The 25664-nt window shown below is 59.7% G+C and overlaps 2 protein-coding genes across 3 annotated transcripts in view; both read right to left on the bottom strand.

Annotated features, from left to right (window-relative positions):
• Positions 1-507: 507 nt before the first annotated feature.
• On the bottom strand, positions 508-24298 carry CSPG5 (chondroitin sulfate proteoglycan 5). The gene is made up of 8 exons (XM_077304173.1): positions 24253-24298; positions 21419-21628; positions 19992-20204; positions 18667-19635; positions 16034-17570; positions 13117-13305; positions 6744-6900; positions 508-1440 (listed from the first exon to the last, which is right to left on the bottom strand). Exons 1-8 carry the CDS (start codon positions 24296-24298, stop codon positions 1279-1281), a joined length of 3483 nt encoding a protein of 1160 aa, XP_077160288.1. The 3' UTR covers positions 508-1278.
• SMARCC1 (SWI/SNF related BAF chromatin remodeling complex subunit C1) overlaps positions 23680-25664 on the bottom strand; it is a 67837-nt gene continuing 65852 nt past the window's right edge. For both annotated transcript variants that reach the window (XM_077304326.1, XM_077304324.1), the window contains exon 28: positions 23680-25359. In XM_077304326.1, the coding sequence (XP_077160441.1) occupies positions 25265-25359 (95 nt within the window). In that variant the 3' untranslated portion in view covers positions 23680-25264. The remainder of the gene's footprint in view (positions 25360-25664) is intronic.

Genomic DNA, 25664 nt, shown 5'->3' with positions numbered 1-25664 from the left:
TGGGAGACCTCCAAGGGTTTGGGTAGAGTTCCTCCAAGAAACACCGGGAGGGGCCATGACATGAGGCAGGCAATGGCAACCCCTCTGAGCAGCCCTTGCCCGGCTGCCGGACAATCCTCGGGTCTCCTGGCGACACAGCCCACAGGCCAGGCAATCCGTAACAGGCGAACAATAAAACGCTAAATAGCAGGTGGACAATAACATCAGAGGCATCAGCCTTGAATGCTTCAGACCAACATGGCGACCCATTTGAATAACGACAGGTGAACTAGTCAGGCAGCTGCTTGTCCCTGCTGGTCAACTTTGTGCCCCGATTCCTTGCCGGTTTGTCCTGTTCTGGCCTTGCGCGTCTCTCCCCCATCCCTGGCTTGCTACCTTCTCTGGGCCACCTGCCTTCAGGCCTGCCCAGCTCCAAATACCTCCATGGGGTATCTTTCCGCACCTGTGTTTTTGTTGATGCATTTGCCAAGCAACTGTCCTGACCCACAGCAAGAGACAACAGGTCACTTTTCACTTTTAAAAAAAGGTGTGTTTTTATTTCAAGTTCTTTAATTTTTTTCACATTTTTAAACTTGTTTCTCAAAAAAAGTCTGGGTAAGAGTACCAAAAAAAAAGTCAGCTGAGTCACAGCAAAGGTTTAGAAATCACAGCGGGGGGGGGGGGGGGGCAGGAGGAGGAAAGAGGGGGGAGGGAGGGAGGGGAGATCGAGGACTTCAAACACCCCAGGAAGCAAGTGGAGTTGAGTGGCCTTGGAGGGGCTGGTGGCCATGCTGAGGATTCATGGCTTTGAGCAAAGCGCTGGATAGTGACCATGGCCTTCAGCCAGCCCATCTCCTCCTCCTGCAGCCTCGCTGGGTGGGGGTCCAATCAGAGGGGAAGGGGTGGACCACATCCTCCATTGCTGCCGCTGGCCCAGTGGGGCTTGGCCTGGTCCTGGTGGCCCCTCAGCCCTCCAGGGAAGGAGCCCTCCGGGGACTCTCCCGGGAGGTTAAAGGGCCACTCGACCTCAGGAGGGAGGGAGGGAGGGGCTCACCCAGGCGATCTATAGACAGGGACATACCAAACAACCCACAATTCATTGAGGAAACACTGGGCATCATCTTCTTGTGTATTATGCCTCTCTCTCTTTTTTCTGTACAAAATACATCAAAGCATGCTATGAAGTCAGGGAAGAAAACAGAACAAACAGTTACAAGAAATGAGATTTGTACACTAGGAAATGGCTCTCGTGCTTCTTTCCCCCCCCCCTTCATTTGAGCGCTCTGCCCCTCCCAGGCTTCATGTCAGGTTGTTCTGCAGGCAATTCCCCTCCGAGTCGCCTGCCTCGCCTTTCCCATGGTCAAGCTTGGGAGACTCCGAGTTCTGAATGTTAAAGGACTCCTCTTCCTTGAGGCAGGATTTCAAGGGGTCCTGGAGCTTGTGAGGGGCACTGGGGTCATCCTAAGGGTGGGGGAGGGAGGGAGGGAGGGCAGAGGGGGAGAGAAAAAGAGTCAGCAGGCACAGCACGAGGAACCTCCTAACGCGCAGGTCAGCAACAGCCAGTGAGGCACTGAGCAGAACAGAAGCTGGGAAGGCCTGGCTTCAAATCCCCGCCTGGCCAAGAGCCCATGCAGTGTCCTTGGGCAAGACTCCCTCTCGTAGCCTAGCCTACCTGGCAGGATTGTTGTCAGCTCAAAAGTTTGCTGGGAGGAAATAAAACACATGTGAAAGTCTACCTGAAAGGGAGGGAGGGGGTTTTGACTCTCAAAATAGACTGCCCCCACCCAAATGCTTCTGCAGAGCGTCACCATTCCACTTCCATGCACGCCCTTGCTCCCTGCCATATCCAGAAATGTGCAAATGCAATGGCCACATCCAAACTGACAGCTAGAAAGGGCATGTCTGCAGTAGACAAGTCCCGCAGCACCGTGGAGAGCAATAAAATTTTCAGGGCAGCCGCTTTTGAGAGATGAGCTCTCTGGGGAGCTGAAAAAGGGAGCTGCCGCTGTCACAAGCTCACTTTGCGGAAATCTTGCTTGCCCCTCAGATGCTACCGGACTAGAATCTAGCAAAAATGTCCTCTCAGTTACTGCTGCATCGGGCTGCAGGGTAGGCAAGCCGCAAGTTCCAATCTCGGTGCCCTGGGGAGATTCCCCCTCCTGCCACGCAAGCAAAGAGCGGGCTTGCGACTGCGTTTGGGCCTCATGCTGCCAGGGTTGCATGGCAACAACAGGACGGCCCACATGCAGAGCCCTCCCTGTGGACATCAGGGTCTCTCTCCCGCTTTGCAAAGGGAGGGAAGGAAGAACGTCCTATTTTCTGCACACCTGAGGACTTTCCTGGAGCATGCAGACCTCTCTTTCTTTTCCTGCGTTTGCACCTGGCATGGACCCATCCCTCTCCGCAATAGAGGGCAGGATGCTTCACTGATCAGCAGCTTGGACCCAGCCAGGGGTGGCAAGGGAAGAGGCAGCCTTATGTCTACTGTCGTTCTCACTCTTGCATGAGCCAGGTACAGTGTGGCTTCTTTTTAATGTCCCAAAACACCCCGGTTAGGGAAGCTGAATCCAACTACCTGATCCACCAGGGAAAGGCCCTGGTCTGACAAAGTAGGGCTCTTCTGAGGCTATTCTCAGGGGAAGGCCTCGGCCTCTCTGCCCTGTGGCTGGCCCTGCAGAGGAACTGGCTGGCCCCTGGGTGAGACGGGAGGCTGGACTGGAGGGACCCTCCCTGGCCTGATCCAGCAGGGCTCTTCTGAGGGTCTTCTCAGGGGAAGGCCTCGGCCTCTCTGCCCTGTGGCTGGCCCTGCAGAGGAATTGGCTGGCCCCTGGGTGAGACGGGAGGCTGGACTGGAGGGACCCTCCCTGGCCTGACCCAGCAGGGCTCTTCTGAGGGTCTTCTCAGGGGAAGGCCTCGGCCTCTCTGCCCTGTGGCTGGCCCTGCAGAGGAACTGGCTGGCCCCTGGGTGAGACGGGAGGCTGGACTGGAGGGACCCTCCCTGGCCTGACCCAGAAGGGCTCTTCTGAGGGTCTTCTCAGGGGAAGGCCTCGGCCTCTCTGCCCTGTGGCTGGCCCTGCAGAGGAACTGGCTGGCCCCTGGGTGAGACGGGAGGCTGGACTGGAGGGACCCTCCCTGGCCTGACCCAGAAGGGCTCTTCTGAGGGTCTTCTCAGGGAAAGGCCTCGGCCTCTCTGCCCTGTTGCTGGCCCTGCAGAGGAACTGGCTGGCCCCTGGGTGAGACGGGAGGCTGGACTGGAGGGACCCTCCCTGGCCTGACCCAGCAGGGCTCTTCTGAGGGTCTTCTCAGGGGAAGGCCTCGGCCTCTCTGCCCTGTTGCTGGCCCTGCAGAGGAACTGGCTGGCCCCTGGGTGAGACGGGAGGCTGGACTGGAGGGACCCTCCCTGGCCTGACCCAGAAGGGCTCTTCTGAGGGTCTTCTCAGGGGAAGGCCTCGGCCTCTCTGCCCTGTGGCTGGCCCTGCAGAGGAACTGGCTGGCCCCTGGGTGAGACGGGAGGCTGGTCTGGAGGGACCCTCCCTGGTCTGACCCAGCAGGGCTCTTATGTTCTTATGACCCCCTGGGGCTCAGACCCCTGGAGGGGTGCACCCCATGATAGGGTGGGGATGGCTGGGCATGTGAGTTCGCTGACCCTGGTGGAACCTGGCACAGATAACACCAGGTGTTGGGAGACCTGAGATGCAGCAGAGCTTTTATCACCAAGTGGTGCAAAAGTACAGTGTTTGAGTCAAGTGGTAAGAAGCTTTCAACAAAGTTTAATCCTGGGTGTAAACTTTCCAGAATTAAATTCTGTTAATCTTAAAGGTGCCCCTGGACAAAAACTTTGTTCTGTTGCTTCAGACCAACATGGTTAATATAGGTGCAAAAACGCAGCTCAAGGCATGGGGAGTTCGGATCTACCCTGCTTGAGAGCTTTATGTTGCAACTGGCAGCTACGGGAGACTGCTGCAGGTTAGGAAAACGGTGGGGCTATGATGACGGTGAGCCCGGCCAGCAAGTTTGGCATTGTCTGCTCTGACCGGCAGCCAGTCTTCGGCAGGGAAAAGTCTTCCCTGCCACCTGATCCCTGACATCCATCAGCAATTGAGCCCAGGACTTTCAGTCTCAGAGTGGCTTACAGTCGCCTTCCCATTCCTCTCCCCACAACAGACACCCTGTGGGGTGGGTGAGGCTGAGAGAGCCCTGATATTACTGCTCGGCCAGAACAGCTTTATCAGGGTTGTGGCGAGCCCAAGGTTACCCAGCTGGCTGCATGTGGGGAAGTACGGAATCAAACCCAGCTCACCGGATTAGAAGTTGACACTTTTAACCACTACACCTAGCTGCCTTCTTCCCCAGTCACCTCCCATGAAGTGCTGGCTGGGTCACACGAAAAATTATAGAGATTTGCTCTCATGCTCCACAGAGTTATTGATGCTCTGAGCATGCTGTTGCATTATGAAGCACTTTGCCTCTCCCTCTGCCCCACCAGCCATGGAAAAGAAGGGAAATCAAAACTAGTCCATCCCTATCCCCCCATCCCACCATTGCACAGCTTCTGGCCAAACTTGTGTGGATGCATCATACACAGACAGACAGACAGACAGACAGACACAGGCTATGGCAGACAAGCAGGGCAGGCCCACATGTGAATGGACACAAAGGGCAGGGGCAAGTCAGGCACGGAGCAGGGAAGCACGTTGCTCAGACAAGCTCAAAGCGACAGCTGTGCCAGCAGACAACAATAGCAGCCCCAGCACATCCCAGACCCCTAAGAGATGCAGCAGGGCACCTAGGGTACTTCAGGCCATTGGGTGGGAACAGAGGCAGGAGGTCAACAGAGAACTATGTCCCCAAAGAGGCTGTTAGGGTAGATCCCAGATCTGGACATGTGAGCCACTAACAGCGGGTCACAACTGTTCATAACCTCTATGTGCCTTAGAGACGTTACTCAGGTGGTGGGTGGTGGTGAATCAGAAGGCCATATAGCCTGCAGAACCTAAATAAGCACTCAGCATTCGTTGCTGAGCCTAGTGAGAGACGATGAAGCCTTACAGCCCTTGTGTTGCCTAGCAACCACTACTAACAGCTCTCATGGCTGGGTCCAGCGAGAGGATGAAGCTTTACAGCCCTTGTGTTGCCTAGCAACCACTACTAGCAGCTCTCATGGCTGGGCCTAGCGAGAGAGGATGAAGCCTTACAGCCCTTGTGTTGTCTAGCAACCACTACTAACTGCTCTCATGGCTGGGCCTAGCGAGAGAGGATGAAGCCTTACAGCCCTTGTGTTGTCTAGCAACCACTACTAACAGCTCTCATGGCTGAGCCTAGCGAGAGAGGATGAAGCCTTACAGCCCTTGTGTTGTCTAGCAACCACTACTAACTGCTCTCATGGCTGGGCCTAGCGAGAGAGGATGAAGCCTTACAGCCCTTGTGTTGCCTAGCAACTACTACTAACAGCTCTCATGGCTGGGCCTAGAGAGAGAGGATGAAGCCTTACAGCACTTGTGTTGCCTAGCAACCACTACTAACAGCTCTCATGGCTGGTTGTACTCAGAGAGGATAGAACCTCACAGCCCTGATGCTGCCTAGCAATCACTGTTAATAGTAGTGGTGCTTTACTACCACTATTGTGTGGCATACACAACTAAAAGAGGAGGGGGCACAGCAAAACTAATGTTGCTAGGAGCAGGGGGAGGCAAAAGAATCAGGGTTCCTGTGGGGCCTGGAAATCCCATTTTTGTTCCAGAGGGCTACAGCAAAGAGCTCCCGACAATCTGGAGCATTAGCAGGGAGCATCATGTAGTGGCTCAAGCACTGGAAATCTAGGTTTGAACCCACTTTATTCATGAAGGCCTGCTGGGGTACAGTGCAGAGTATGCTGGAATAAATTCGAAGCACAAGGCATATGTTCCGGGGCATATGGACATCTTAAAACCATTCCCACCACACTTTGGGACACGTGGCTCATAGGCTGCCCTCTTTCAGCCTAGCTTGCCCCACAGGTTGTCACTGTGCGACTGTAATGACACTTCAAGTAAAGGTAGCACAAATAGGTAAAGCATTCCAAGAGCGAGTGCTGCCCCCAGTCTCTCCTGACCCACACTGTCTCTGGCCTTGCTTGCTCTCTCACCCTGGGCCACGCTTCAGCTGGGCCACATTGGGCGGAAGGGGCAGGATTCATGGATCAGGAATCTGAGACTGAAGCACTTATTTTAATATATATGCTTGGTGTTTGCAGAAGTAAGAAATTGCTAATTTGCAAAGCTCTCTAGACCAACCAGCCCCTGTCTTTTGAAGACGCAGCTGTCCCGTATGGGGGCCTGCAAAGACCACTGGACATTTGGGAGTCTCTCTTTCTCCTGTATCGACTTTTCTGGTCAGCACTAGACTTAAAGCGAGAGTCCTTCGGGAACCATTCCGACCACATTGTATTACCTTCCCTAAACCCTTGCGATTGTAAACCGACGTGAACCAGTCTCAAAAGAGTGGTGACTAAGAAATCACAATATAAATAAATAAATAAGATGGGCGCCGTATGTCAAAGGATGGGGATTAAGTACTACCACCTCTGTCACACGACCGTGCAGAAGCATGCAGAGGTACAACGGCACACCTCTCCTACTGCTGGGCCCCCCTGGCCACCCGCTAGCAAGGCCTTTTGCCAAGGCTGCCCTGAGCATTCCCTGAAGTGGGCAGGAGAGTGTGGGAGGGCTGCCGGGGGGGGGGGTCTGAAGCATGCAGAAGGGGGAGAGGTGAAGAAGACGAGTTACCTGACAGATAATGTTATCATAGTAAGCCAAGGCACGGGCATGAGGGGAGAGGTTACGCGGGGTGTCGCAAAATTTCCTTACATTTGGGTGGGAGCCCTCAGCAATTGTGGACAAGGAGAAGTTGTCATTGTGGAGCTCCGATGGAGTTCGATATCTGCTGGCAGGCAAGAAGAGAAAAGCGGGAAGGAGAGAAAGACGGCAGTCAGAAACTCCCATGGAGCACAACAAAAGCACTCCGGTCGCAAACTCAGGCAGAGGACCACTCGGGCTGCCGAAGAGCAGGGGCCATTGGGGGCTTTAGCCCCAGGACCTGCTTTCCATGTCTGGCCTCAAAGCTTGAGTGGGGGCGTTTCACCTCGTTTCACACAGGCCAGGCCTGCTTCCTGCAGGATAAATCCAGCGACATGGAAAGGCAGTGAACCAAGCTGCTATCCGGGGACACAGACCCAGGACCCAGCAGGGAGCCCCACACAATGCTGTAGGACTTCCTTCCCCATAGAAACACAGAGGACTGTGCAGAACTTGGCCTCCAAGCGAGGGGGTGGATCGGCCCATCCTTGCAAGGGGGTTCGAGTTGGCTGTTTCCTCTGCAGGAAGGAGCCCCCCCTGGCCCGGGCACACACACTCGGGGTGGATTTAAGGGAAGTATTTCCTAATTAAAGCAGAAGAGGGTCGGAGTCCAGGAGCAGCTTGAAGACTAACAAAGCTGGTGGCAGGGGAGGAGCTTCTAGGCATCACTGCTCACTTCTTCCGGAGCTAATTAAAATGAACAGTGTTTACTTTCAATTGAAATGCTGCTGGTGGAAGCACTGTCAAGCTGACATAACCCACAGAGGCCCCCCACCCCAAAAAACCCGCAGCTACACAGGAATTCCTCCCCACTACCCGATCCAGAGTTGGTGCCCCAGCTCTTGCTGCCCCCTACCTCCCCACCCTTCTTCCAGGGTGACCTGTGGCTCAGGAGGCGCCCGTGATGGAATTTCCCCGCCCTCCCCCTCCAGGGACAAAGCCCCATCTGCCGTTGCCAGACTCAGCCACCCCCATGCTGAGATGCAGCTGCCACGAAACTCCTGAGCAGGCTGCACGGGGAGGGCGCCTGTGGGTTCTGGGGGCCAGCTCATTTGCATTTGTTAGCGGCTTGGAAAAGAAAGGGGAGGGCGGCTGGCAGGCTGAGGGGAGGCAGCTCCAGTGAACCCTGGAGAAGGGGGCTCTGCCACTCGGGCGACCCATCTCTTCTGCGAGAGGCAGCCTGCAAATTCATAGCCCCGCAGCAAATTCTGGGACACTTCTGCGTGGGACAAAAACCCAAACTGTCGACCAGTAGAAGCACACAACCCTAAAGACAGGTCTGTAGGGGAACAGGCCCCAGGAGGAATTACAGGTCAGCTCCAGACTATGGTGCTCAGTTCCCCTGGAGGAAACGGAGGCTTTGGAGTCTGGACCCCAAAGGGTTCTGTCTTCCCCAGGCTCCGTCCCTAAATCTCCAGGAGTTTCCTAACCCGGAACGAGCAAGCCTATGCCTCTGCCCCTGTTGGTCCCCATCCAGGGAGGGGGGAACTCCAAATAGAGGTGCCAACTCCAGGTTGGGAAATCCCTGGGTATTTGGGGGTAGAACCTGGGAAGGAAGCTCCGTGGGGAATAATGCAGACAGCCCGCCCTCTAAGTAGCCGTTTGCTCTGGGCGAAATCTCCAGGCCCCACCTGGGGATTAGCAACCCTTCAAGAGGACCAACTATTCCACAGAAATGACTCCAGACTCATCTGCACTGGAAATTAAAGTGGTTTGCACAAGAGCTTGGGAAAATGGCTGGCCAGGCAGGAATGAACTGCAAAATGGGGGAAACTGGAAAGAGACTGGGAGAGCCTGTCACCTTGACACTATGAGGTCGTACCCCATGCTCAGCTTCCAAATCTCCCGGCATCTCTTAACCCAGTGCCGGCAACCCTACACAGGACCAGCAGGGGAAATTGGGGAGGGCGGGGTCAGTCTCCCAGAAACTCCCTCCGGGAAGAAGAGAGTTGTTTATTTTATACCCTGTTTTCTACTCCCCAAAGGAGTCCCAAAGCGGTTTACAATCGCCTCACCTCCCTTTCCCCACAACAGACACCCTGTGATGCAAGTGGGGCTGAGAGAGGTCAGAGAAGCCAGCAGAAGACGTTGGATTTCCATTAAGGTCGGTATTGCCGACTCAGACGGCAGCAGCCGTCCAGGATCTCAGGAGGAGGTCTTTCCCCTCACCTACCTAGTCCATCTAACTGGAGATTTCGGGACCTGAACCAGGGATCTGCTGCATGCCAAGCAGAGGCCCTACCACTGAGCCACAACCCCCCCCCCCCGGTGCTTAAGGTCTACAAAGCTATGGATGGTGGAGAGATGTGCACTGAAATTTCATGCAGCTGTCCTGTGAACATGGAGCACATCAGGAATTCTGGTTTTCATGCATTACAGGGGTGTGTGTGTGTGTGACAACCATGTACACAGAAAGGCTGGAACAAGGGGTAGCCAAGTCAGAGAACCAGAACTACCAAGAACTATCCGCCACACTCACATTCTCCACACTCACCAAGCAAAACTCTGCATGCGGATGCAGACTGCATGGCAATGTGCCAGGCAAAGCAGGGGGAAACAACGTTTCAAAGCTAATTTGAATCCCAAATGAAGAAAAGCAGCATATAAATACATAAGTGCATGGATGCGAATGCATGTCACATGGCATTTGGGTGTGCATTCTTGTATGCTAGAGTATACTAGAGTGCAGGAGATGCTGGTTTCAATCCTGCTCACCCCACCCCCATGATGCTTGATGGGTGACCTTGGGAGGATCAGTCGATTTCTGCCTCCAAGGGTAGCAGCCACCTGGGTCCAGCAGCACCTTGAGAGACCAGCAAGAGCTTCGGCGGATACATTTTGGAGGGTCAAGGCACCCTTGTTCGAGCAAAGGACAGTAGAAATGCAGACCCTTCTGCCATGTGGATTCAATGGGGAGGAGAGAGCAAGGAGGTCATTCTGAGATTCTTGGAAGAAGGATGGGACAAACATGGAGGGAAAGAAAGACAGATCTAACTCCATCCTACGATGCTCCAGGAGGAGAGCCGGCATAGTGTAATGGTTAAAGAGTAGTTAGTAGCTTCTAATCTGGAGAATTGCGATTGATTCTCCATTCCTCCTCTCTATGCAGACAGCTGGGTGTCCTTGGGCCAGTCCCAGTTCTCTCAGAGCTGTTCTCACAGACCAGTTCTCTCAGACCCACCTCCCTCACAGGGTGTCTGTTGTGGGGAGAGGAAGGGAAAGGGGTTTGGAAGCTGCTTTGGGGCTCCTTCGGGTAGGGAAAGCCGGGTTTTCTGCTCCTGACCATGGTGGGTCCCCGTGATGAAAAGGACCACACATTTGTTTGTCTGTCCATGACACAGCAATAAAACGGAAGAGGCGGGTGGGTCTGCTGCTGGGGGGGGCTCTCCCGGGGTTCGCAGGCCGGTCCTCGCTAGCTCGCTGGAGAATGTTTGCAGGCCGACTGAGCAAAGCGATTACTGAAGGCACTTTTCAAACCGTAATTAACCACTCATTAGGGACTTGGCCTGCCCTGGCCATGCCGCCCAGCCCTGCGAGAGGAAAGAGGGCTGGAGTCTGAGCCCCAGCCAGATGCTTAGAGGGGTTACGCGGGGTTAACAGGCTGGGGCTGATGAGGGCGGGGGGGGGGGGCGGCTGGCGGGGGGGGGGGGGGAGAGCAGGTTTTCACACATGGTCATGTCTGCAGCCAAAGCACAGCTGTGGCTTTCTCTTTTGAGAGCGAGGGATGCAGGGAGGCGGTGGCTCTGTCACCCTCCTTCAGGAATGACACCTGACCATTTACAGACAGTGGAAAATGTTGCTGCAGAAAGACAGGGAAATGAGCGGATGGCTGCAGCCTAAACAGGCCATATCTCGGGGCCGCAAATCCTGCACTTCTAATCCCTTTTTTCTTGCAGAGTTTTATGGGAAAATATGTAGGCTGCACGCACCCTCTTATAACTTCACAACAGAAAGGTCTCAGGAGGTTTGAGGTTTTTAAAATGAAAGCTGGGAATTCATTATAAGCTATAGTGATCTGTCAACTACATTTAAAAATAATAAAGCCCTCTCATGCCACTTGCAGGGACAAGAAAGATACTGGGGAAAGGGGTGTGTGGAAGAAAGAAAAGCACAGAGGCTGATTCTGTGAAGGCTTAAGGGGGTGGCAGGTTACCATGGACGAGCGATAGGGTTAGAATCATAGAGTTGGAAGGGACCTCCTGGGTCCCTATCGGTTGTGAGTGTCCTGCCTAGTGCAGGAGGGTAGGACTAGATGACCCATGAGGTCCCTTCCAACTCAAGGATTCCAGGATTCTCTATGATTCTGCAGAGGAGTCCTCAGACATCTCTTCATCCCTTGGCTCCTGCTCCCTTCATGGCCGTGACACGGGCAGAAACAAGCCCAGCGTTGGCTCCGTTGCCACCACCGTCCCTCTCGCAACCGGCTGACTGCCATTCTTCCGTTCTAATTGCTGCTCTGTGAATGTTCCAGAATGTACCCAACTCCCTCATCCCCTAATGAGAAGAAGCAATAAAGGACTTCTTTGAGAAGTGAAAAGGAGCTTTGGGGAGCTGGTGGGGGAGGGGTTTCTTTGGTGACATCACAGAAGGTCACCCAATCAGCAGGCGTCACCAAGCTAGTGGGAGCCGGCTGAAGCAGGTCCACTCAAGAGTAAGCCCCAGTTCATTGCCTGGGGGCTTGCTCTCAGGGATCTTGCCCCCTGTAAACTGAGGATGGCAACACCGGCCTCCCTCACAAGGCGGGTGTGATGGCAACCAAAGTCAAGCACATGACACTATGTGAGGAAGCACAACTGAAAGATGCAAACCCCAAATGCCATTCAGTGGGAAAGGTTAGTCCTGAGTCAGGGCGGCACTGGCTCCAGTTCCCCCCAGCCCCCTTTGGGGCTCCCATCAGGCCCCGAGGGAGACAGAGGTGGGTGAACCAGCCCTTCTGCACTAGCGACAAGAAGTAGCGAGAAAACGTGCATCGTCCATGGGGGAGACAGGTGTACAGAAGGCTCTACAGACCCCTCTCCTTCTCTCTGAGGCATGTCAGAACAGACCTACTGGGTCAGACCCAATGTCTCTCTTCCAAGGAGCCCACATATGCCCCCCAACACCCCCTGGCCTCCTCCGCAAGGGCAGACGGGGACGGCCTCCTGGTCTGACTCCCTGTGGTGCGGGCCACTAAGTGTGCTCATTGCCTGGGTTTCTGTGCCCCTCTGGAATGTCCCCTGCCACTTAGCGAGCCTTGATCCTCCCCGTCTGGAGATCTCAACCCCCTTTCCTGGCTTCTGCTCCCCTCCCACCAACCTCCAGGGGTACTCCGGAGAAAGAGGCCAACACCCAGGAGCCTGTCCTCTTTCCCAGCCGGGAGACTCTCCTGCAAATCACAGAGTTGGACAGAGAGAGGGGATTCCCTCCAGAGCAGCTTGGGAGCCTGACCAGACTGGCAGAGTTGGCGTGTAGTTTGTGGATACAAATCCCCTCCAGGGCTTGGCATCCCCCCCAGCCAGTGCCACTACAGGGCATGGTGTGGGCACAAAGGACTGGGCCTGCAATGGGCATGGTGCTGAGGACAGCTGTGGGAGGGCCCCTGCTGAAGTTCTAGAACACATAAAGCCATTTTATGCAGAGCCAGGCCACTGGCCCACGGACCTCTCCTTTGCCTCCTCTGAGTGGCCGTGGTTCTCCAGGGTCCCTGGCAGAGAAAGGCCTTTCCAACCACCTCCCACTGGAGTCATCAAGGGAGGAAGCCAAGGACCTTCTTGGTGCCCAGCAGGTTGGTGCCTCTGCCTGTTAAGCCACCTGCCATCTGGGCACCCAGTCAGGTAGACAGGACTGTTATAAAAAGAGACTTCCTGCGGGTGAACTGTCAAGGGGGGGGAGACACCTGGACCTTCCAAAGGGACGTGAGCTGTGAGGAGCATTACGGTTTCCACCTCCTTGCCTTTCCTTTCAGATAATTCCTACCCTACACAACGCTGTTGGGGGGAGCAGGAAAACCAGTCACCTTCCCTTCCTCTCCCCACCACAGGCACCCTGTGCGGCAGGTGGGGCTGAGAGAGCTTCTGACAGGACTGCTATGTGAGAACAGCACTATCAGGACTATGACTAGCCCTAGCTCACCCAGCTGGCTATGGGTGGAGGAGGAATGGGGAATCCAGCCTGGCTCCCCAGACTAGAAGCCATCACTCCACCAAGCTGACGCGCCCAGAACTACGCTCCATCCCTGCTGCTTTTTGAAACATACCTTTCCCCCTTGCCTGCCTCCCCTGCGCTCTTCTCTCCTGCCCCTCGTCCTCCCGGGCTCCCCACTCACTTGGTCTTGCGCAGTTTGTTGTTCTCGGTTTTGAGCAGGTAGAGCTTCTTGGCAAAGAAGACGGTCATCATGAAGAGTAGCAGAACCACGAGGGCGGCGGATCCCACGGCCACGCACATCACCTGGAAGTCCGTGATGATGGACTCACAGCGGGTGCCCTTGTGCCAGATGTAGTCCTGGGTGTTGCACCTGGAGGCAGAGACAATGCAGGCCCCGTAGCAACGGCCTCCGGGCCCTTCGCAGGGCTTCCCCAGCGACCTCGAGAGGTCCTGTCCATAAGCGACATGCAGGCCCTGGGCCCAGGGCTGCTCCTGGCCAACAGCCGGGGTGCCAGAGGGTCTCCCTGGGAAGAAGCCCGCAAGAGGAGAGCTAGACGGAGGGGCCCCGAGTGAATTCTCCCCATCTGCTCAGAACGGCTGCCCTGCAGCGACCCGGGTTCAAATCCAGGTTTGCTTCTACTATGGAAGGTCACTGGCTGACCATGGGCCTGTCAAACATTCTCAGTCTGGCCTGCCTCACAGGGGTGAGAGCAGCAGAATATAAATAGAGAAAACCCAGGGCGCAGAGGAGAAGGGATTTGAACTCATGGCTCCACACGTCAACCTCCCCTCAGCTGGCTGGTGAGGCCTGTACCCCGCGCTCCCCGCAGACGGCCTGCCGGGTGCTGCCAGTTCAGGCCTGGCCCTCTGCCGGCTGGGGCGGCTTCCCTTCTCCACCGCCTGTCGGAGCTGATTAGTGGCCTGTGCAACGTCTTGTCAGGGCTGCTCTGACCTAATTCCAGCTTCGCTGAGCAGACACAGATGGGGGGGGGGGGGGAAGACTTCCCTCCCTTCTGTCCTCGGCTGCCCGACGCCCAGAAACCAGGGCTTCTGTTCCCAGGCCACGGGTCAGGCTCTGGGGGCGAGCACTCGAGGCGGGGGGGGGGCGGGGGGCGGAGCCAGAAGGTGCCTTGACTGCTAGGCATGGATCCTGCCGCTCATGAACTCATGAACCCGCCCTGTCCTGAATCAGACGCTGGGCCCATCCACAGTTGGCATTGCCCACTCAGGCTGGCAGCCGCTCTCCAGGGTCTCCAGCAGAAAAGGGTCTTTCCCACCCCCTCCTACACGAGGCTCTGAACTGGAGAGGTTGCTGGGATTGAACTGGGGACCTTCTGAACACCAAGCAGAGCCTTTCCCACTGAGCCCCAGCCCCTCCCCTGGGGAAGGCGTGGCAATGTGGGCTAGCACATGGCAGGCAGAAGGTGGCAGCCATAGAACTCCAGCCCACAGCCCCCCAGGGAAATTCCTGGGGATTTGGGGGGCAGGGAGAGAGCGCCGCATGCCATGCCCCCCACCCCCTGGTAAGGACTCCTCCCTGGGGACTGACCCCTGCTGGCCAGGGAGACCTGCATCTGGTTAGAAGGCATCCAAACTGGGCCACCACCCAACAGGGGTGTTGTCAGGACAAAAGGGAGGAGAGAAGAAGGATGCTGCGGGGCAGAAAGGCAGGGAACAAACAAATCCAGTAAATAAATAAAATGACATTGGCTGCAGTATGTCCCTGAGGATCTCATTGTCCTTCCCTGTTTCAGGGACTTGAGAATGCTTGGCCACAGCCCAGAGCCCTGAGCCACTGGGCACAACCCAAGGAGCCCTTTGCTTGGCCCACCTCACAGGGGTGCTGTGAAGTTCAAAAGGAGAAGGGAAAATCACAGGCGCTGCCCTGAGCCATGCCGAGGGAGGGCAGGAGGAGATGGCAGGAGAGGCGTCAAGCTCACCCAGCTTTAGGGACCTGCTCTGTGGAGGCCAAAGAGCACTTTTCAAAAAGCAAAGGCCCAGATCCGGGCCCTCTCTGTGCCATTCTGGAGAGGGAGGGGGGAGTCCAGTGTGCTGGGAGGGTCCCAGGTGCCCCCTCTTCCGCCCCAGACCCTCCTGACTCCCCAGCCCCTCCGTGGCTCTCGAGGTAGGCGTGCCAGTCGAGCAGAGAGGTGGCTGCAGAGGAAGGAGGGGGCAGCCCCTCCTGCAGGGTCCGCCGTTCCCCAAGTCCTGCCTCAACTCCTTCACCACTGGAAGAGGCAGGCGTCATATTCTGAGGGAGAGAGCCCAGGCCAGCCGGATGACGAAGCTCCGCAGGGCCAGACCTGGCTAGTCCTTGTATGGGGGCCTCCGCAGAGACAGGTGAGGCCAGACCTACTCCGAAAGGCTGCGTGTTCTACCTCCCCAGCGCAGCATGCCCTGCCCTGCCCTGCCCTGCCCTGGGGGCCCAGGCAAGCCCATCCCCTCAGACCTCACATGCTCAGTGGGGTCAGGCCTGGGCAGGACTTGGGTGGGAGGCTGCAAAGGAAGGCCCGGGTTGCTGGGCACAGGCAGGCAGTGGCCAGCCACGCTGGACGTCCTTTTCCTTGAAAGGTTTGCTGAAATTGGGTGGTGATTTGAGAGCTGACCCTAGCCGCTATTTCGACGGGGACCACCCAGGAAGGCCCAGGGCTCCATGCAGGGGCAGGCAATGTCCCTCCACCCCAGGCCATGAACTAGCCCAGCCTCATCCCCTTGGGAAAGCTCAGCAGGGCCACCCCTGCCAGGAGGCCTGTAAGAAAGGCCCGGTCGCTACCCACAGGCAGGCAGAGGTCCGCTCCCTCTAGGGTTCCCTTGCGCTGCCTGGATAGCCTGGGCCACTCAACCTCCTCAGAGCCTGGAAGTGGAGCAGGGTTGGCCCTCCTTGCAGAGGACACCCAGAGCCTGGCCAGGGCTGCTGGGCAGAGGCATCAGCCCCCCCCCCTCCCCAGGGAAATCTGATGGGGTGGCCATGAGCTTGCTGTGGTGCAAAGGCTTTTCCCACCACCCTAGACAAGCAGGCCGGCCCCCACCCAGGGGACCAGGAGTTCAGGTCACAGGGACCCACATTGTTCCTGCCACTCCCAGCCGGACTGTCTCACCTGCAGAAGGCGCCCAGGTTCTCCACCAGGTAGCACTGGCCCCCATTGTGGCAGTAGCTGGGAAAGATGTCGCACACCGACTTGCAGGAGTTGTTGTGCCGGACGTACCCGATCCGGCAGTCGGTGCTGTTCTCGGTGCCGCCAGACAGGCTCTGGTCCCTGCCACTTTCCGCTGGGCGGGGCCTTGACGTGGCCCCCCCGTTGCCCCCCGAGACAACAAAGGTCTGAAGGGGGGGGATGACGTAGCGCCGGCTGGTGGCTTCTGCTTCCTGGGCCACAGTCTGGATTTTGGCCCCCCCCGGCGTGGGGATCCGGTACTCGTTCTCGTCCTCCAGATCGCGGGCCAACCCGCCCCCCCCGTCTTCCTCTTCCTCATCATCTTCCGGCTCCTCCAGCTCCTCCTCGTCCCCATCGATGTAGAAGGAGGTGGTGGGGTAGAAGTCAGACTCATCGAAGGGGGTGAAGTCGTCATAGAGGTCGTGGAGGGACCAGGACATCCCTTTGTCCTCTGCAGGCTTCCTCTTGGTGGAATCGGGGCCGGGCCCCCCCAGACCGTCCCCTTCAAAGAGGTCGTAGTAATCGATGTCGATGATCTCTGAGGCCGACGGGTCTGAGGAGGGCTTTGAGGTCCGGAGGTCCAGCACTGAAGGGGTGGCAGCCAACCGGGGCGCTTCGGTATTGAGCCCTGACAGGTCGCTGCGGCCTTGACCGCCCTGCGAAGGGGAGCTGCTCCAGGAGTCTATCCACAGTTCCAGAGGCTCCTCCTTCTGGGCCGAGTCCGGCTCCACAGCCCTCCGTGTCTCCTCCGGTGTCTGGATGGGGCCGCTCAAAGTGGGGGGCGGCAGCACGGCCTCCCCAGTGGTGCCGAGCAGAAGGTCTCTCTCATCTGTGCCGTAACTGAGGTCTCGGCCCGCCAGCGAGCTTGTCTCCAAGGCGAACTCCAGGACGGTGGGGAGGGCGGTCCATTCTGCCCTGTCCCCCTCGCCCGGGGAGGCCTTGGCATGCTGGTCTCCGCTCCCCGCCTCTTCCTGGCTTTCGGGGAGGGGGGAGGCACTCCCCGGCAAATCTCTTTTCTCCGGCCGCTTCCTGGGGCCCCCTTGTTCCTGGGCGGGCAGAGCAAAGCCAGTGATGCCGGAGGAGAGGGCCTCCATGGGGCCTGGGTGGCTCCCCAAAGGCTTTTGCGCTTGAGACCCACCCCCCAGGCAGCCCAAGCACAGGGTGGTCCCCATCTGGTCCCTCTCCCCGGGAAGGAGCCTCACTGGGAGGCCTGCCTCAGGGGGGCCGCGGGCCATGGGGTCATCGGAAGCAGCAGCGGGGCCTGGGCCTTCGGGGAGAGCAGTGGGGGGGCGGGGGTGGGATTCCTTTGGTCCTGCTGCCTGGGAAGAGGCCGGGGCTGCTGAGGCATTGTTCCGCCAAGGGGCTCGAGGGTCCGGCCCGGAGGCCTCTCCACTTACAGTCACCGGGGGTCTTCTGCCCCCCTGCCAGGGGGCGGCCTGGAAGTCAGTAGCATTGGGGGGGCGTGGAGGTGGCTCGGAAGCTGGAAAAAAGGGAAGCCCTTAATGCTCACATCCCAGCCATGCGCTACCAAGATGCCGCTGGCGACGGGGGGAGGGGGGGAGGCAACACCCCTCCCCCGGAGACCCCTGGCCAACCCTTCCACCCCACAGGATTCCCCCCACACGTTGCCAATGTTTCCTCTCGCCTTCCCATAGCAGCTGTGGCAAAAATAGCACCCGTGTTCATTCCCACACATTCTGGCGCTCTGATTCACCCGCTTCTGCTGCCCCCTCATTCGGAGCGTAGTAGAGCAGAATTAATCACGGGGGGGGGGCAGCTGGTTGTAGTGGGGGGGCGAGACGGGGAACTTCCTTCCCGGCTGTGCCAGGCTCTGCCTCCAGGCACCCAATCCTCTGGGCGCAAGGTGCCAGGGGAGCCCATATCCTGGCGGGGGAGGGGCTGGGGGGGGGTTCTCCTGCCCAGAGACAGAGGCAAGCCCCCCCTCCACCCAGACAAAGCCCAAATGAGAGCCACAACTGGAGGCTTGGGGTGGGGCTTTTTTGGGGGGAGGGCCTGCACCGAGGTGCTGAATAGGCAGCTCCGTCGGGGGGGGGCACAGGGCTGCAAAGGGGGGCGGGAGCGGACCCTGCCCCAATCCCGCCTTGGGGGGGGGCTCCTGTCCCTGAGGGGAAACTGCTCCAGCTGGGCGGCCCCAACCCCGACCCGCCAAATCCCGAATGACCCGGGCGGAGGGGAGCAGACCCCGGCCGCGCCCCCCCCCCCCGCCCTGCCCGTCGCTGGTTGCCCATCACCCCCAGCCCCGTGCCCCCAGCCCCCGTTCTGGACCCACTGGACCCCGCGGGGAGGGGGCGGGGCGGAGGGGGGTTCGGCTGCCTGGCCCGCCCCCCCGCCCCCCGGGAAAGCGGCGCTGGCTGTGCGGCGGTAGCGGCGGGTGGCAGAAGAGGGCGTGTGGACCCGGCGACACGTGTCTGGCATGCCAACGGCTTGCCCACCTCCCTCCGCCCTCCCGCTGCCCCCTCTTCGTGCTCGGCGCCCGGGGAAGCGGGAGGGGCCGCGCAGCCCCCCCCAGAAGCCCCCTCCCCGCCCCCCCCCCCGCCGTGCCCCGCCCCCCCTACCGGCGTCGAGGGCGGCCAGGAGGGCCAGGAGGGCGGCGAGGCGGGCGGCGGGGGCGGCCGGAGCGGGAGCAGCCGGGCGCCCCATCCTTGCAACGCTGGCGCCGAGCGCCGCCGCCGAGTCCCGCCCTCCGCAGCCGGGCTCGGCCCCGCCAGCGCCGCATGCAAGGCGCGCCGCGAAGACGCCCCCGGCCCGGCCCAGCCCAGCCCAGCCCAGCCCAGCCAGGGAGGAGGGAGGGAGGGAGGGAAGGGCGCTCTGCACATGCACGCCGGAGCCCCCCCCCCCGCACCCGCACCCGGCGCAGGCGGCTCGAGCAAGCGAGTCAAGCTGCAGGCAGCGGGGGGGGGGGGGCGGCGGAGGGAGGGAGGGAGGGAAGGGGCGTTCCCAGCCCCAGCCTCGGGAGGCGGCGGCCGCGGCGGTGCAGGCGACCCTCCTCCCGGCGCCCCCCCCGGGACCCTGGGCGGCCGGGGGGGGCAGCAGGCCAGGGAAGCCCGGGGGGAGGGTCGTGGGTTCGAATCTCGCGCTGCCTGGGACCTCGGCCCAGCCGACCCTCCCCCCAGTCACCAGGTGCGGCAGAAGGGGGCGTTGCGTGGGGCTCAGTCCGGGAAGCCGGCTCGGCTCCAACCCCCCCCCCCCGCGCCCCCTTCCTCCGCCCCCAACTCGCGGCGCCTGTAGGCCTCGGGCTCCTGGGGCCAGGCCGCCCTGGGCGCTGCTCCGTGGGGCTGGGGGCTCCTGCCCACCTGAATTGGGGGTGGGCGGGGGGGGGAGAGCAAGCCCCCACCGGGGCCGCCGCTCCGCCCAACCCGGGGCAGCCTTGAAGGCGGATGCCGGGCCGGACCTTGCCGGGGCCCCGAAGGGTGCTGGGCCCGCGCCGCCCCCGGGAAGCCCCTCCGTGGGCCCGAGATCCCCGCGGCTGCCCTTTGGGGTTCCTAACGGGGCCCCGGCCGAGTTCGGCTCGTGCGCCTCCGGAGCTAGGGGGGGGGGGAGGCGAGGGGAGGGGAGAAGGGCCCCGCTGGAGCCGGATCTCGAGGCCCCAGGGGCCACCGCAGCGGAGGAGGGGGCGGGGGGCCCCGGGGGAGGGGCGCAGCCTCTTCCCGGCCTGTCTCTTCCGCCGAAGCCCCGCGCCTGGCCGAGCTCGCCGGTCCCCCCCCCTTTCAGCAGGGCGCAGGCCCGGGGGGGGGGCTGGGGGGGCTGGGCCCCGGGCCGGCTGCGTCCACTGGGGGGGGGCGCCCTGGGGTCCGGCGCAGAGGCCCGCGGGAAAGAGCCGCTGGGCGCGGGAGGGAAGCCGTCGAAGGGCCGGCCCGAGGGCGCTGTTCGGAGTGCTGACCGGGCTGGGCCGCCCGCGCCCTCCCGGGAAGGTCGTTCCCGCGCCGCGACCGACGACCCGCTGCCGGGGGGCCCAAGAGGGGCGTTTCCCCTCCTCCCTGCCCGGGCGGCTTCGGGGCGCCCGGGGCCTGGCCACAGCGGCCGGGCGTTGGTCCAGAGGCGGGCGGGAGCCTCTGCTGGGTAGGGAGGGCGCGGCCTCCGGGACATTCACTGCCTGCCCAGCCACCGGGGCCCCCATGGCAGGCGCAAAGCAGTGGCCGGGACGGCGCAGGGGTTGTGGGCCTGGAATCGGGGCTGGCAAGGTGGGCAGGGGAGTATTTGAGATAAAGAGCCCCCCCCCCCCACTGGTGTGCAGGCAGCCGGGCTGGAGAAGTGACCCTGCTCGGGCTGGCCTGGCCTGGCGGGGAATCTCCCCTGCGTCTCTGGCAAGGAGGGGAAGGGGCCTTCTGGCCCAGCAGGGGGCAGGCAGGACTGTGGCTCAGTGGCCGAGACTGCCGGACACGCAGGAGGGCCGGAGGGCCCGGTTCAATCCCCGGAGGCATCTCCAGCGAACAGGACCAGGAGCAGCGGAGAGGCCTCAGCCTGAGCCCCACGAGAGCCGCTCCCGGTCGAAGCAGACAAGACTGACCCGCAGGGGCCGAAGGTCTGATGCGGAGAAAGCAGCTCCATGTGTGACCTCCTCCCCGGAATGGGCATTTCCACTCAGGCCCCTGCCCAGCCTTTGGCTGAGTTCCTCGGAGCAGCCCTCTGCCTGGGGGCAACACTCAGTGTCAGGCCTTTAGAGGAAAGTGTTGGGGTTGGATGCCACGGAGAACGCTCTAGATAGCTTTAAAGGAGCCACCCGAAGCAGCCGCTCCCAGCCTGAGTCAAGGGCCTGAAGGAGAATCGTTCGTGCTGAATCTGGGAAATACTGGTTTAAAAAGGGCAGACGCCGTATGACGATTATTCTGCCTACTTTGGAGGGAGTCCAACTTTACTGGGATCCCTCCCACTTTGAAGCCCCGGTCAATACAGCTGTGCTCAGCCAAGGGCCCTCTTCAGGATGAGAATACACAGATCTATGGAGGACGTATGGATGGTTTCTCGTCCTGGTGACTGAGGGGAGCCTCCACATTCAGAGGCACTAATCCTGTGTGTCCAGAGCCAGGAGGCAACACACGGCCTTTGGGCCCTGTTGTCAGCCCTGCAGAGGAACTGGCTGGCCCGTCTGAGGCAGGATGCTGGTCTAGAGGGGCCCTCCCTGGCCTGACCCAGCAGGGCTCTCCTGACGGCTCCCCATCCTTCCATCTCCCTGCTCGGGGGGCCCCTGATGGAGACAGAACTGAGCAGTCAGGAAAGATGCTTGTTTGAGGAAGGCTCCGGTTTTATATCTTGAAAGGATGCTGGGAGGACTGGTTTCCACTTGTGCTGGGAACAGACAAGGCTGACTCTGAGGGCCTGTGTCTGGATGGGAGGGAGGCCTCTGGGTGCCCGTGTGCGCAAACGTGATCTTGGGGTACGTGGGGACTGGAAGCTCCATTTGAGCAGGCTGAGTGAGGCGGCGGCAGAGGAGGCAAATGCAGGCTGAGGGGCTGAGGATGTTCAGCCAGGAGACTGCGGGGGGCAGGAGGCTCTCCTCAAGTATCTGAACGCTTGTCCCTTGGAGGAGGGGAGGAAAAGGCTCCCGTGGGCAGCAGAGGACAGGACCCGCAGGAATGGGTTTAAGCTACATGGAGAACAATCCTGGCTAGATCTCGGAAAAAAGACATTTCACAGAGTAGTTCATCAATGGAACTCCTACGGGAGTGCTGAGCTCCCCCCAACTGGTGGTCTTCAAGCAGCGGCTGGACAGATCCTTCTCCTGGATGCTTGAGGCTGATCCTGCACTGAGCAGGGGTGGACTAGAGGGCCTGGTTGCCCGTTCCAACATCATGAGTCTATGATTCAACACAAGGCAGTTTCATGGCAAAGCCCCTGGCCTTGGGAAGGGTGGTGGGTGGGTGGGTGGGTGCCCACTGTGCTGAGCAGGGGGGGCATGCACAATGGGCCACACTGTTCCTTGAGAGCCAATCCAGCCAGGGCATGCAGGAGCCTCGTCCCCGAGGGGCTGCCGTGCATACTAAGCGGAGGGGTCTGGGGCTGCTTCCCCCCAGCCAGCCAGCCAGCCAGCCTTCCAAGGGCTCATTGTCTGCAGGATCGACACTTTTAGTGCCAAGGATTAGTTCGGGGGGGGGGGGCGGGGGGAGGTGCTCTGCATCTCAATGAAGACCCAACTGAGTTCTTGGGGGGTGGGAAGAGGAAGTGCTGTGACGCCTAAAGTGCAAAGAGGCTTGCCTATGGGGAGGGGCCGTGGCTCAGTGGCCTGCAGAAGGTCCCAGGTCATTCCCCAGCAGCATCTCCAGCTGAAAGGTCTGGCTGGCAAGAGGGGATGGGATGGGAAAGACCCTTTTCTGCCTGAAACCCTGGAGAACTGCTGCCAGTCAGAGTGGGCAATGCTGACCTGGATGGACTGAAGGTCTGACTCAGAGGGCAGTTTCACACGTGTTCATATGTGACTCTCCAAACAACAGTGTCTTGTGCTCGGCGGCCACCCATGTCAAGCAGCTCTAGAGCCCAGGTGAACACACCTGACGCTGCCTTACTCTGAATCCGTGCAAGTCAGTAATCCGACCTTCGGCCCATCAGGGTCACTGCTGCCTACGGAGACTGGAAGCGGCTCTTGTATTAGGCTCCCTTGGCCTAGCCAGGGGTTCCCTTGTTTGATATTAGTTGACCCAAGATATAAGTCTTAAAATATAAGGTTGCTGCTTATAACAGTTTATATCCTTATCCATGTGGGACATGTCCGGCTGTCCAAGTTAGAATAGGGCTAATCAGGGTATGTCCAGCTTTGCCCAGATTGGCCCTGCAGCTCCTTCCCTGGACTCTAGCCTCTTTGCTCTCAGATGCCTCAGTACCTGGAGCCAGCGGCAGGTAAGGGGAGAGGGACCCGGGCAAAGGGTCGGGGTGGAGGCCTTGCTAACGAGGGCCTGCTGACTGCCTGCTAAGGAGCTGCCCACCCCACTTGATCTGGCTACGAGCTCCCACCCAAAACTGCCTGGCCAGGGTCCAGGGGAGGGGGCCCTTTCAAGGCCCGTTCTTAGGAACAGGCTTTGAAACTTGTTGTTTGAATAAAGTTTTTGCCATTGCCAACTTGAAAACTCCTTTTTTCCTGTCTCCACACAACCAGAAGCAGCCCCCCCCCCAAAGGGCCCGCTGCTGCTCCATGATCGGAAAGCACTTTTCTCCTTCGCCTGAATCCTGCAGCCAGAGGTGGGGCTTGCCATACAAAAGGGAAAGCCCTGCAGTCCGGATGCCGTGGCTCAGTGGCAGAGCATTTACTGGGCGTGCCAAAAGTCCCAGGCTCGAGTCCGGTTAAAAGGGCCAGGCGGCAGGTGAAAGACCCTGGAGATACGCTGCGGGCCTCAGCAGACAAGACGGACCTTTACAGCCCAGTGGTGTGACTCAGCAGAGAACACGTCCATGCGTGGCTGCCAATCACGGTGTCACGCTGGCAGGCTGAGAGAGAAGACTGCGCGCCCGTGAGCGACTGGAGCAGGCAGGAGGAAGGGAGGGGCATCTTTCTCTGGTGGCCACCGGGATGCCCAGAGCTGGCCTTGACCTGTTCTCCCTTCGCTCACACCCCAATAAATGTGTTGGACACAGACGTATTTTTCCTGTTTAAAAAAACCCGCATGTTTATTTCACAAAATTGGGTGGCTGTGCTGCAAGAACAAAGTTGTTGTCCCCCCCCCCACACACACACACACAAGAGCAGCTCGGAAGAAAAAGTCACCTCGTGCTGAGCTGTCCAGAAATGCTACCATGTGAACCGTTTGGAGTACGGGGCAAGACACAGTCAACAGTCGAGTAGAAAAACAAGGTCTCCACCTGGAACCTTTACGGAAGTGGATCGCGCTAAAAACAACCTGAGGACGGCAAGTCTAAAGAGGACATTGGTTTGGAACCTCAGTCCCATGCTGTTCCGAGGGGGTGGGAAGGTGGTGGGGGGAGGACAGGTGGGTGTGCTTTTGGGGAGGGGGGGGGAGAGAGGCAGGGGCCTTGCGCTGGCCACAGCGGACACAAGCGCCTCCTCCACCAATGCCGCCCCAGGCAGCCCCACCCTGGTGTTCTCAGAGGCCCCCCGAGGGAGGGAGCCCCATGGCCATGCAGTAGAGCCAGAGGCAACACCCCCATCGCCCTTTTGGGTGCTGAGGCAAGCGAGGAGGGACCCGGCCTCTCACCAGCGGCAACCACCTTGAGACAGCACGTCGTGGTGTGGACACGCATGGTGGCCCTCTTGGGTCCAGAAGGGTCCCTCTCTCAAGTCCCCTACAAGGACGCAAATGTTGGTGGCACCGCTGTGTGAGAACTCCTTGGCAGGCGGGAGTCTGGAATGGAGAGAAGCAAGCAGAGCAGTCCTGGGAGAGAGAGGAAGCCCCCGAGACCAGGGCAGTTTTAGTCAAGGGTGCTCCCCTCCCCTCCCCTCCCCCAGCCTGGGCACAGATGGAATGCTGTCGAAGGGAGGCAGCGGTGGGGGGGGCGGCAGGTCGCGCCTGCCTGAGGGAAGGAGGCCCAGAGCTCCTGTCTCCCAAAAGGAACCCAGGGCCGTTTCTTGTGCCAGATCTGCTCCCCCCCCCTGCACACCTGTCTGCAAGAGGTAGTTTGGACAGGGACCCCCCCCCATTGCTCCTAAAGAGCCCCATGTGCCGACCGGGGGCCACTGGTCTGGTCTGGTCTTTTTCTTTTTTAAAAGAACACACTAAAAAGAGTGAGAGGGAGCGAAGGGGCCACCTGCCTTCTCGGGTGACAGCCCTTTGCAGAGGGGCCCGCAGGGGAGGAGGTGGGAGCCTTTGTGCCCAGAGTGTGCGGGCCAGCCAGTTTGGCCCCCCAGGCTCCGATTAAGGCCGCTCCCCTGCAGACCCTCTGGGCAGTGCGAACCAGGCAGGTAGGCCGGGGGTGCTGGTGGTGAGTGCGCCTCTGTCCTTCTGTGCCGAGGCCTACATGCTGCAGCATCGTGGTGCTTTGCCTCTGGCACGTGGCAGCAGCCCGCCTGGGAGGGTGTTTTGGCCCAAGCCCCGAAGTCAGGAGGCCAAGCACCACGAGGAGGAGGCAGCCGCAGCCGCTTGTGCCCCCCCAGCAGGGAAGCCGGGCCGGGCCCACGGGAGCCGCGAAAGGGAGGAGTGAGAAACGGAGAGGGGGGGGGGTTGAGTTGCTACTGGCACAGCATGAGCAATTCCTTGTCGAGGGACCCCATCAGGGCGCCGAGGAGGCCGCTGGTGCCCCTGCAGGAGGCGGAGTGACTCCGTCGGCTGGAGGAGGCGGCTGCTGCTGCGCTGGGGGAGGAGGATCTGCAGAGAAAGGAAGGCATTCAACAGGATGTTTCGGAGCCAGCCGCCAGGGGCCCATGCAAAACGCCCCCCACGTTACAAGGAGGCTTTTAAAAAGCAACCACCTGAGGTTAAATTCAGATTCTGGGCAGCAGAATCCCCATGGGGATCGGGTCAGTTTCTGGCCCTCCCTCCCCAGAGAGCTCTCTCGTGTGCAGGAGGTGGAGATGGTTCTGCCTCCCTCCCTCCCTCCACTTTCCTGAAGGATGCTGCTTTCGGGAGTGACTTCCGTGGCATTTCAGGGCCTTCTGAGTGGGCTGCTGCCC

Source organism: Paroedura picta, chromosome 11 (assembly GCF_049243985.1).
Source record: "Paroedura picta isolate Pp20150507F chromosome 11, Ppicta_v3.0, whole genome shotgun sequence".
In the NCBI taxonomy this organism is placed as follows: Eukaryota; Metazoa; Chordata; class Lepidosauria; order Squamata; family Gekkonidae; genus Paroedura; species Paroedura picta.
This window is presented reverse-complemented; position numbering and strand designations above follow the sequence as displayed.

Bases quoted from the DNA above. Each gene is read 5' to 3' on its own strand.
- CSPG5 (XM_077304173.1), bottom strand. From the start codon at position 24,298: ATGCGTGTCCACACCACGACGTGCTGTCTCAAGGTGGTTGCCGCTG. The intron at 20,205-21,418 runs GTCAGCCTTGTC...GTGGCTGGGCAG, and splicing joins TCCAGACACAGGCCCTCAGA to GCAGTGAATGTCCCGGAGGC. The intron at 13,306-16,033 runs GTGAGACAGTCC...CTCTGCCTCCAG, and splicing joins AACCTGGGCGCCTTCTGCAG to GTGCAACACCCAGGACTACA.